The sequence below is a fragment of the Lissotriton vulgaris genome, chromosome 2_1, assembly GCF_964263255.1.
Source record: "Lissotriton vulgaris chromosome 2_1, aLisVul1.2, whole genome shotgun sequence".
In the NCBI taxonomy this organism is placed as follows: domain Eukaryota; kingdom Metazoa; phylum Chordata; class Amphibia; order Caudata; family Salamandridae; genus Lissotriton; species Lissotriton vulgaris.
Window position 1 is genome coordinate 1,027,364,748 of NC_141687.1, and position 12,048 is coordinate 1,027,376,795.

Below are 12,048 nucleotides of genomic sequence, written 5' to 3' on the forward strand. Positions count from 1 at the left end.
GCCTGTCCACAGCTTTCGGAACCAAGTCCTTTAGCTGTTTCCATGATAACGCTATATCATATACTCTTAAGTGCATTATAACCTTGCGGTTACTGCTAACTTTGGCATAGCATTATCAAAACATGTCGAGTAAGGTGTCATACAAATTGGAATACTACCCCCTCTCCAGTTCTGTCGACGGGGGTAGCATTCCACCCTTTTAGAGGGACACGACATGTATGTAACTGTGAACCCTGGTTAAAGTTAACTCGAGCCTCAGCATCACAAAATGGATGCTGCCACCACAGACACAAGTCTGACCTCCTACTGCTGGGAGTCCTTCCAGCGAGGGAGGCTTGGACAAAGGGTTTCCTGCCTTGGGAGGTGCTAGCACCACCCCAGACAGGATTTTGTGTATTGGGTAGGACAGGCCTGAAAGGAATGAGACATGCCTGGGGCACACAAGGTGCCCTGTGCATACACCAGTTCAAACCAGTTGCTGGGGCACTCCAGCCCCAGCTCTGGCGCAAGACCGGACAAAGGATAGGGGGTGTAACCACCCCCTTCCTGGTCCCACCTATAGGAGGGACCTAGTGATAGTACAGCCCCCTTTAGCAGGATAAAGGTAGGAGCTGGTCCCATTCCAAATCAGATTATTCCTGAACTGAAATTCTGCAAGAAGAAACTCTGGACTTCGACATTCTGCTAAGAAGACTGAAGAAATCTCCCTTGTGGGCAAGGAGTGTCCACCCTACACAAGCAGGCACCATCAGCGTCCAGCGGCTTCACTTTGTCGTCTTCCCTTGAGGATCCAGACTTCAGAGCCTGACGAGACCTGGATTCCCAGACCTCTCCGACCTCTACCTACATCTGCAGCTCAGCTGAGATCCGTGGGTGCGACGAGACACGTGGGATCGGCCATCTTGGAGAAACTGCACTTCGCTTCCAGCACGACTTCTGCGGTATCCTCGACCAAGTGCTTTGGGGACTGAGAAGCCCCAGCCCCGAGCAGCTCCTGCACCGAAGACCAGCCCTCCAGCATCCACGAGATCTGCGTGGGGCCCTTCTGCCTGCCTGCTGCTCGACGCGTTGTCTGGTCACTTGCCGGCTGGCCAGTGACCTCCTAGACGACGATCCACAACATCAACACCGCTGGTCTGGTTGCTCCAGACTGGCCCTTGCTTCCTTCCAAAAGAGAGGCATCCCGGACCCTCCTGGTCCGCACCAGACGTCTTTTCCACTCACCGCGTGGGTTGCCTTTGCCAAGGCCTGTTGACTCCAAATCCGGATCCGACACCGCCGACAGCGAGAGCCTGCGTGGGACAACTCGTGCCTCCATCCTGGTCATCGAAGACACCACCTGGTCCACGTGGCTACAGAGTCATGCGTCCACTCTTCACCTGATCGCAACGGCAGCCTCTGGTTCCTTCCTGGTTCCACTCCAGTCACTGGCTAGTGACTTTGAACACTGTCCCCTCTGCTTTCAGGTCCTCTTCTTCCTCGATCCATCCTTGGGTCGCACCGGACATCTTCCTCCTGGTCGCCTGCAGTATCTTTCTTCAAGGCTCCATAGACTTCAACGCAGGAACCCGACACGACTTCCCACCTATGCACCCGCAGCCCGTGGGTGAGGTAACAAGAGCATTTCGGTGCTCAAGGGTAGATTGACTCTCCTAGTGTCCAGTTCCACAGTCGTTTATGTCCTAACTAGTCAGGATTGTCCGTACTCACCTTTTTCTTGAACTGTACTGCCATAGACGTTGTTACGCATCTCGCGTTTGAGTTCACACTTTGCACACGCGTTCCGTGGGCCTCCTATTACTTACCTAAAGTCAGGATAGTGTAGTCCCAGCGATCTTACAGCCTCTGGACAGCTCCATTCCTTCTATCGACTTCCTTATACCACTTGTTTAGTATATGGTTTGTTGCGCCCCTAGGGCAACATTGTAACTCGTGCAACTTAACGTATTTTTCTTAAGAGTCTTGTCATGTGCTTAGCCCTCTGATCTCATAAAGAGTTCAGAGGTGTTTGTTAGTTTATAAATATCTTGTTTATTTTCATAACTACCTGTGTGGTGTCCTTTCATTTGGTATTCAAGGGGTTATATGTGGTAAAACAGCTGGCTTCACATGCCAAAAGAGTTTAGCCTAAGACTGCTTTGTCCATGCTACCATTAGGATAGCTGGTCTATAAGGTTGACTTACAACCAATCACCATAAGGGTTGTTTGGACTGATACAAAGTGATCACTAGAACTAGTGAGCATCATATATCAGGCCAACTTCTCACAATACATCCGTCTGTTATGGTCGGATCTCGCATCTCTTCTTGAACATGTTCTCGGAGAGAAAAAGAAGGAAACAAAAGACCTCCTACAAGAAGGCGCTAGAGCTTCTTCGGAAGTAATTGATGTAGCAATAAATTTGTCTTAGATTGCTTTCAGACAAATGGCTAGTGCCGCTGTCCTCCGTAGACAGGGCTGGCTTAGGGCGACGTCCTTCCGCCCTGAAGTCCAATCAAAGGTTTTAGACATGACCTTCGATGGAGAGAACCTGTATGGGAAACACGTGGACGAGGAGCTACAAGGTATCAAAAAAGATACTGAGACAGCGAGCTCATTAGGCACGCTGCAACAGAGGCGTTTCAGTCCTTTCGTGGAGGTAGAGGACAGTTTCAACAGAGATCGTCCTATCAGTCATACAGGTTTCAGCCATATTCCCAGCAAAGTTATAGACCGCAATATGGAGGACAACAACAACAGCACTTTAATGCTTCCAATGTGTCGTACAGTCAGCAATCAGCTAGACGTAAGCCTTCAACGCAAGGAAAATCGCAAGATTCCTCTAGACGACAGTGATGTTTTTCATCCGCCAGCCACCTCACCTTGACTTCAGCCCTTGCAGTCGCATCATCTTTCTCCTTTCTCCTTTTCTGGGCCAATGGCAGGCCATTAAAATAGGACAGATGGGTTCTGGACATCATTTGTCGAGCCACACCCTAGAATTTGTCCACAAAACTCCTTGAAATCCACCCTCAAGATGAATACATCATCATCAAAAAAGCGGGCAATAGAAATAGCTCCTTTCAGTCAACGAGGAAAGGGCTTCTATTCCAATTTCTTTCTCGTAAAGAAAAAATGTGGGAAATGGAGACCGATCATGGACCTCAGGCAGCTGAACAAATACATCAAGAAACAATCATTCAGAATTTTATCCCTGCAAGAGATTTTTTATAGGTGAACAAAGGAGATTTCTTAGCGTCCCTCGATCTCTTGGACGCACGCTTCCACATTTCCATTCATGCAAAGCATCGCCAATTCCTGAGGTTTAAGGTTGCTCTGAATCACTACCAGTTCAAGGTTCTGCCCTTCGGCCTTCGCTCAGCCCTCAAAGTTTTCACGAAATGCATGGCTCCAGTAGTAATGTTTCTGAGAAGGCAGGGCCACCAGGTTAATCTCTACCTGGATGATTGGTTGGTGAAAGGGGCTTCCTTCCACTCTGCAAGAAAATCTGCCCAGGCTTGTCAACGGCTGTTCAAGTCTCTAGGCTTGCAGCTCAACGTAGAGAAGTCATGCCTGTTCCAAGTCTGAAACATATTATTCTCAGTGCAGTTCTGGACACCAGGCTGATGAAGGCGTTACCCACTTCAGAATGAAAAGACAAAATTATACACTTAGCAACCCTTTTGCGCGCCAGAGAGTCCACTTCTGTAAGAGTGTTCAATTATTTGCTGAGGATGCTGTCAACATTCATCCCTTTGATTCCAAATTGTCGGCTGCACATGAGGCCTTTCCAGGATCAGTGAGATTCAGGCACAGGGCTCTTTTGAAGACACCATCTTTATCTCTCAGGCAATGAAATAGGCTCTATCATGGTGTGAGAAAGAATGCAATATATCTCCAGGCCTCTCGTTTTATGCAATGCAGCCCAGTTACTTTATAACCATGGATGCCTCAATGGACGGTTGAAGGGGGGGAGGGGAGGGGCTTAGGGGGGCGCATCTTCAGGAGTTGCAAATCCATGGAAAATGGTCCGAGCAAGAATTGCTACTGCACATCAGTTTCTTGGAATTGAGGGCAGTTTTCCTGGGACTGCAAGCGTTTCTTTCAAGGATTAAAGGCTTCTCTGTTCTGGTAAGAACAGACAACACCAGAACGATGTTCTATCTTGCCAAACAAAGAGGCACCAGGTCTCTCACGTTATCGGACCAGGCCCAGGAAATTTGGAGATTACTAATCCAGCACAAGATAATGTTGTAGATCGAGCATGTTCCAGGAGTGGACAATGACTGGGCGGATGCTTTAAGCTGAACCAATTCCCAGTGTCACGAATGGGAGTTAGATTGGAAGCACCTGTGTTCAAACTGTGGGGTACTCCAAAGCTGGATCTCTTCGCAACCGCAAGCAACAGGAAGTGCGAAAGGTTCACCAGCAGGTTTCCTCAGGCCAACTCTTGGGATAACGCTCTGCAGATGCAGTGGACGGGGATGTTTGCCTACGATTTCCCGCCGTTTCCCCTCATCCCAAGGGTGGTGAGCAAAATGAAAAAAGAACCATGCCATCTCATTCTCATAGCTCCGGCATGGGCGAGGCAGTTTTGGTTATCCTGATGCCTGATTGGCTGGCTTCCAAGTTTGGTTCTTTTTGCAAAAGGACTAAAATAGGCTAGTGTAGTGACTTTGCTATCTACTATAGCCTATGGTGTAATGTTATTATTACTATAATGTATATATTTTATTGTACCGCGAGACTCCCACCTCGTCGGCGGGGATGATTCTAAGCATGTGAATTTATGAAAGATACCAATACTGGATAACTGAAGTTACAGGTAAGTAACTAGTTTTCTTCCCATAGCTTCTCCTATGCTTGATATCTCCGCACATTCCCGTTTAACCATTGCCAAACTTACTGTCCATGGACAACGGACAGATTGTTCATCCTCAGATAAAATCTCGGAGTTTATCAGCTTGGAACATCACAGATCTAAAGATCGCTCCAGATTGCAAGTCCATCCTTCAGCAGGCTAGAGCTTCGTCCACTAATAGGGTATACGCTGCAAAATGAAAGATTTTGTCAGTAGTGTGTAGAAAAGGACATACATCCTTTACTTTCGACCCCAGAACAAGTATTGCCTTACCAACTTCATTTAGCAAAGTCAAAGTTGGCTCATTCAAAGTACACCAGGCTCCAATTTCCAGGTTTCACAGAAAACCGGGGAAACTCTTGCTGTGGTCAACGAGAATTGTTAGAGTTTATGAAGGGCCTCTTCAGAGTTTTTCCACCCTTAAAGCGCCCAGCAGTTCCTTGGGAGTTGAACACACTCCTATCCCAATTGATGAAATCGCTCTTTGAGCCGATCCACAAAGCTGACTTAAAATACGTGTTGTGGAAGATGGCTTTACTATTGGCCCTCACATCAGCTAGAAGTGAGATTCAGGCTTTCATTGTGGCTGAACACTTTCTCCAGTTCAAGCAGGATAAAGTAATGTTGAGAACAAACACTCTCTTTATACTAAAGGTTCCAACTTCTTTTCACTTGAATGAGCCGGTAGTGCTCACAACGTACTTTGGAAATCCTTCAACCCCTGCTGATCGAGCGTTGCATTCTTTAGACATAAAGAGATGCATCTCAGATGAACAAGTTACATTTGGTACTGCCTTATCTAGTGGAGCGTGAGGTCCTTGGTGTCTGCATAGTGGTACATAATAGCAACCTTCATGGCTCCACACTTCTGGTGTTAAAAGGTCACAAAAAGATACTGATGTCAGCGTGCTGGGGCCTTTGTAGGCACCGTGCCCAGCACTTCCGGCGTGGCTAGTGCCAATGCGGAGCTGAACACTAACACCTACCGGTGCGCTGAGATCCTGGTCAGCAAAGATTCCGGATCAAGTTTGATGCCTGGGGAATATTCTACAGTAAGGAATCCCGAGTTCAATAGAGTCTCAACCACATAATGGAAGGTAAGTAACTTGTTCGCTGCAGCACTTACACAACAGGCTTTGGTGCTTATTGGGGTTAGAGAGGCATTGTTGAATTCCTCGTACCTTTCGGCAGCATGGAGCGCGAGTACTTAATTATGCACACTACCCATCCTGGGGTATAGGCCATCAACCAGGACTCTCCAGCCATTTCCGTCTTGGGCTTTTCTTTCAATCTGACTGTGGGTGTAACCCATCTCCTTACAGTTAGTCTTGAAGCCTCAATGTCAGGTCTTTCTTGGCCTTCATCTTTTCTTTTTCCCTAGAGGGTTCAAGTTGAGAATGTGTTTAATGTGAGCTTGCAGAGGGTGTGGCCAATCCAGCCCCAGCATCTTTTCATGATTTCTTCATGAGCAGGGAATTGGAATTTCTGCTGCCATTGTTCGTTGTTGATGATGGTATTCGTCCAGCGGATTTGGAGGATTTTCCTCAGACAGGTGTTGATGAAGGTCTGGACTTTGTTGGTGGTGGTCACTGTTGTCCATACAGAAGGACCGATTTTGCATTGGTATTAAAAAGCCTGATCTTGGTTTGCAGCGTTTGGTCCTAGGAGCTTCAGATCTTCTTTGGGTGAATGATGGCAGCCCTTGCTTTGCTGATTTTTGCCTTGACATCTGCCTCTGTGCCGCCCTGCTTGTCTGTGACATTGTCCAGGTAGGTGAATGCCTTAACCTCTTCCAGTAGATCACCTGCAAGAATGACTGCAGTTGTGCTGCTTCAGCCTTCAGGATCTTGGTTTTTCCCCTGTGGGTGTTGAGGCCAAGTTGTGCTTATGTGACTGCCACTGTTGGTCTAGTCTTGCATCTGCAGATGGGTTTAGGAGAGTAGGGCCAGGTCGTCAGCAAAGTCCAGGTCTTCAAACTGCGTCCACTGTATCCACTGGAGCCCATTTCTTTTCCTTGATTTGGATGAGGTGAGTGCTGAGGTTCTTGGAAGCTGGTGCACAAAGATGCAGGGGGCCACTTGAAGCACTACACAGAGGGACCTGCAGGTAATTCTGGTGGGTCTCCTTACAGGGAGGAGGTCACGAGGGCTTGGGGACCACAGGAGCAGGGCTGATTGGTCAGTGCTGGGGCAGGTTGCAGAACGAACCAGTCAGCCAGGCGTCGTACGTCTTGAGGTCCTCGTGGTCAATAGCAGGCAACTTGGATAGCCAATCTCGGGACAGCTAGGCCACTCAGGAAGTGGGTCTCTGGTGTTTCAGCGTCCCTCGATGGGTGCTTGCTTCTGGGGCTTTAGTAGTCCTAAGTGGATCCTTCTCAGTGTTTGCCGTTGGGGAACTCATACCCTGGCTATTGGTACGCCGTGGCTCAGGTAGGTCCTGTTGCCTCCAAACTTGGTGGAGAGGAAGATCTACTCTCTGGAGCTGTTGTATCTTTTCTTGCTTGGATGCTATGTTGAAGTCTTCAGGGAGCAGCAAGTCGACAAACCGTACTACACAGGATTGCTGCCTGTGATGTACAGGGGAGTGATACCTTCACTCCAAGGGAGCTTCACTGCGATGTTTTGTGGTCTTGAGGTGCTCCGGGGTTGTTGGAGTCCTTTCAGGTTTCAGGACAACACAGCAGCAGCTATTATCGAGTCCTGGGAGTAGCATGCAGGGTTTTGTGCCTTTTTCTCCTGCAGCAGGGCTTCAGTTCTCGAGCAGTGGGTCTTCTTTGTTCTGGTCTTCTCTTGTCCATCGATTTTGATGTTCAGGTCCCGGGGTGCCACCTAAGTACTGAATTTAGGTGTGTTACAGGGAAGACAGTTAGTAGCCAATGGGCTACTTACCTTCAAGGTGTTTACACCCTCTATTGACCACTTCCTGTGGTAAGAGGCACTACACTAGCCCTGATAAGTTTTTTCACCATCCCAAGATAGTGAAATTTAAGGCGAGGGGTTCACCTTGCCTGCCCCACCCTAGGCGTGGTGTTGGCTTAGTGGGGACCCTCCCCCGAATCTAACACATGTTTCCCGTCTTTTCTCCCTCCAAAATTGGAGCAGGAAAGTGGCCCTAGCCTCCCCCCACTATCTTGAGGTTCCTGGGTTGGATTTCAAAGGCACCATTGCCTTTGAAGCTTCCCGCTCAGGAAGGCTATCCGGTCCTGGAGGAGGTGTGAAGCACCTCTGCCCAGAGCCGGCTTTGTCTCTTTCCACTGAAGTCAGACTCATGTCTGGTAGTGGCAGGCTGGCGGACACAAGTCAGGAACCACACCAGTGCTTGGTAGGTTTTCAGGTGACCCTCTAAATGGGTCTTTTGTGTGAAATTATTACTAAATCCAACAATGTCAGTGAAGATTTATTAAGACAAGATGTTTGTTACCACCTTAGAAATCAGTGAGGGCATCATGGAGCTAGGAAACTCGTATTGAAAAGTGTCCTGCCCGTGTACTCCTTATGGCTTCCCTATGCTCTTACAACACCACAGAATTGACTGGACATTGTTGGGGCATATCTGCTCATGCTGAAATGCCCACACACAGACTATAGTGCACCCTGCCTTCAGGCTAAAGACCTCCAGTAGGGGTGATTTACGTATATCCCATGCAGTGTATGGGAGACATGGCACACGCATCTTGACTCTGATTTCTCTGCAGCAAGCAGCCTGAAATGGCAATAGTGCATAGCCTTGGTGAAGGGTCCCTGGGGTTGGCACATCCTGTCCTGCAGCCTTAGAGGACCCTCTTCGGTACCCATGCCCTAGCTACCTGAGGTACCACTTACAAGGGACTTACAGTGGTAACTGAAGTTGTGCCAATCGTGGTACACTTTTTGGGAAGGGGATCTGGTACTGGGGATCTGATTAGCAGGGACCCAGTGTACTTACAGTTTGAAATTACATCTGGTAAAAAGTGGGGGCTAACCATGTTGAGAAAGGCACATTCCTACAGTGTGCCGCTGATGTTGTCACAGAGGAGCATTGTGCCTTAAACATTAACTGTTTTATGTTGCAAGATTAAGATTTTAGGTGTCTTGGAGTCTTATCATTTCTTTCTCCACCCTCAATTCTTCCCCATTTGCGCTACAGGGACTATAACATATAAAGAAGTGTGTAAGAGACTTCTATGTTTAGATGCATTTGTTCAGGCAGTAAGTTTTAGATGCATTTCATATTGATTATATGAAGAATTATTATTAATAAACTGATTTATACAAAACAATACATGCAAAGACCCATTACCTTTTTTTAAAAAAATGATAGAAAATACATCAAGAAGAGACCATTGTATTGTATTGGTTCTATTTGTATGTCACCTTTCTACCCCTCATCAAAGCTGCAAATATGCTTAAAGTCTTGACGTTAAAAAATAATTAAAAGCATATTTGGGTAGTTTAATAATTAAAATATTTGTTTTCCAAGCTGTTACTAGAGCAATAAATGGGAACAGTGCAACAGCAGCTTCTACTAATTGTACAGCTATCTTATCGACTACTACTGCAAATTCATCAGGACAACTGAAAACTCAAACATCAGGAGGAGGCAGCCGGGAATGTAGCCAAGAGCTGAACAAAGCACAGCTTCTGCATAACAGAACCGACAAATTGAAACTGAAGGTAAATACAAGAGCTAAGAAGTAAATGTATGTTTAATGTTTAGTGTGGTTTTTGAAGAACTAAAAGGCACGTGGCACTGCCCGAAATTAGTTTACAACCCTCTGTCTTTGCTCTGGAAAATCTTCTTATAGCTTAGATTGGCTTCACATCTGAGGTTTTGGTCTGCATCTTAGAATCATCATTGATAGTCATGAACTGTAAACTTGTGAGGAGACTCTACATTTTCAGTATCTACAATTTCAGAACCATTTTGGTGCTTTTATATTTAAATAATAACTAAAGACTATTAAAGGCAACGTTTTTGCCTACCATAAGCTCAGTGGAGGTGAAGCTTTCAGCTTTCAATAGTGGGCTAGGTCAATCTACCATCTAAGAGAAATTGCTTAATGAGCTGCCCCAAAGGCGAATGCATGTTCCATACCCTATCCTTTCCCTAATTGTCTAGCAGGATCACAACTGGATCGAGTGTAAGAGAAATTGTAATAATATCTTTAATAGGATGAGCATGTTGAAGAGCACCAAATAGGCCCCTTACCTGACAATCCTTCCGGTATTTATCAGTGTGCCTGAGCATGCCTTTAGTGTAAACTTATTTAGGTACCATCTGGTGCGTACCTTGAAGGCATTTTCTGGAATTTAATGCAGATGTAAGCTGTTGTAAGTCTTTTCCAAATAGCCACCAACTCTTCTTATCTATTTTCTTTTATAAGTTCCATCTCCCATTTTATCACATAAGTGTCATAGTCTGTGTTAGGCCTGTATCTAAAACTTGATGTAAACTGGAAATGCCCTTTAGGTTGGGGGCCTCATCGAATATAGACTCTGTTCACGTATACCTTGAGTTTGTTGGTCTACTGTACCTTCCAGTGTATTTACAAACCCTTAAAAATTCACAGAAAAAAAACAAAGGTTACAGGGACGTTATAGTTAGGAATTGGCATTAAAAAAACGGTAGAAATTCTCTGAAAAAAACAAAGGTTTCAGGGACATTAGCGTTAGGCTCAGGTTTCACTCGTACAAAACCAGTGAAACTCAGAAGTTCTAGTTAGCTGAGCTAACTCTAACTTGTGCCCCGCAATGCACTGCTCATGACCTCAGACATTATATCACTCATGACATGGTCAGTGACATCACTGATGACATCTCAAATGGCATCACTGATGACATCATCTACAAAATCACTAACGCACCCACTCCCACACAACCATTCACAGACCCATATCAGTACTTACACACCCACTCACTGATTCATAGGGCTACACACTTCCACTCACTAACCCATGCAGCCTCTCATACACCCATTCACTCACTAATACAAGGACTGACATATCCACTGATATGCTCATAGAGCCACACACACACTGAGGCAGTCACTCATAGAGCTACTCATACACCTATTCACTCACCCATACAGTTACACACACAGCACTTACTTACTCATACTCATTACTAACACTTATTCACTCACCTTTACAGTCGCTAACTCACACACACACTCACCCATACAGCCAATCTCAGTCATTCATATACCCCATCCCTCACCTATACTGCCTTTCACATACCCATTTACTCACCTATACACCACTGACGCTTCCACTCACCTACACAGCCACACAAACACAGCACACGCTCACTCCCATACAGCCACTGACTGACTCACCCACTCACTCATCCATACAGGCAGTCACACCCTGCCCTCCCTCCCCATACCACAAACACACACACACAGACACTCAGACACCTATTTAGGTACTCAGACAACCGACCAATCACCCATATAGCCACTCACATACCACACTGACACACCTATACAGCCACTTAGACACCAACTTAGATACAAACATTCCCACATCCAGTCACTCGCCCATATATTAACTGAGCCACCTAATCACTCGGTTTCTGGACCAGGGTCAGCGGACTCGATAATTCTCTCGCCTCGGTGCCCACTCTGATCAGCGATCACACTCGGCAACTCTGGGCATTAGCTTGCCTCATCTTCACTAACGGCCCCACCAGACCGCCGGGGATGCCTGGTCTCACTCTGGAGATACCCATTAAGGGACCATCTCTCAGGGAAGCCAGGAAGGGTTTCGCAGCGGTCGAAGCGCCTTGGGACCCTCCGGGTAAGTAGTGCGCTATATAAATGCCTATACAGACATACACATACATACTTGTAGTCAGTCACTCACCCCCCACTGTCATCCGTCCTCCCCAACACCTTTTACATTCTAAATAGTTAGACTACAGTTGCCAAATGCAACAAGCAGAGAGGCCTATATTGTGAGGGGTAAGTGGAGGAGACCGTGAACAGGTGAAAAATGAAACTTCTCTCAATGTTATCTCATAAATGTGCCTTATGTTTCCCAAATACATAGTGTATGATTACTCACCACACTATCATCATCTGCCCTGGCACTGAGCCAGTTTCTCTCACAGGAGGTAAACAGGAACTTGCAATTCAACAAATCTCGGAGAAGTTAGTCTGAGTCCACCAGTCGACCACCCCTGCCAAAAAGTGTTGGGCTGCGTCCTCTCCAAGAAACATGTAAACATCT

At 46.6% G+C, this 12,048-nt stretch overlaps 1 protein-coding gene across 14 annotated transcripts in view; it reads left to right on the forward strand.

Moving 5' to 3' along the window:
* BAZ2B (bromodomain adjacent to zinc finger domain 2B) overlaps positions 1-12,048 on the forward strand; it is a 1,380,234-nt gene that overhangs the window by 328,559 nt on the left and 1,039,627 nt on the right. For all 14 annotated transcript variants that reach the window (XM_086956655.1, XM_086956643.1, XM_086956644.1 and 11 more), the window contains exon 6: positions 9,300-9,493. In XM_086956655.1, the coding sequence (XP_086812781.1) occupies positions 9,300-9,493 (194 nt within the window). The remainder of the gene's footprint in view (positions 1-9,299; positions 9,494-12,048) is intronic.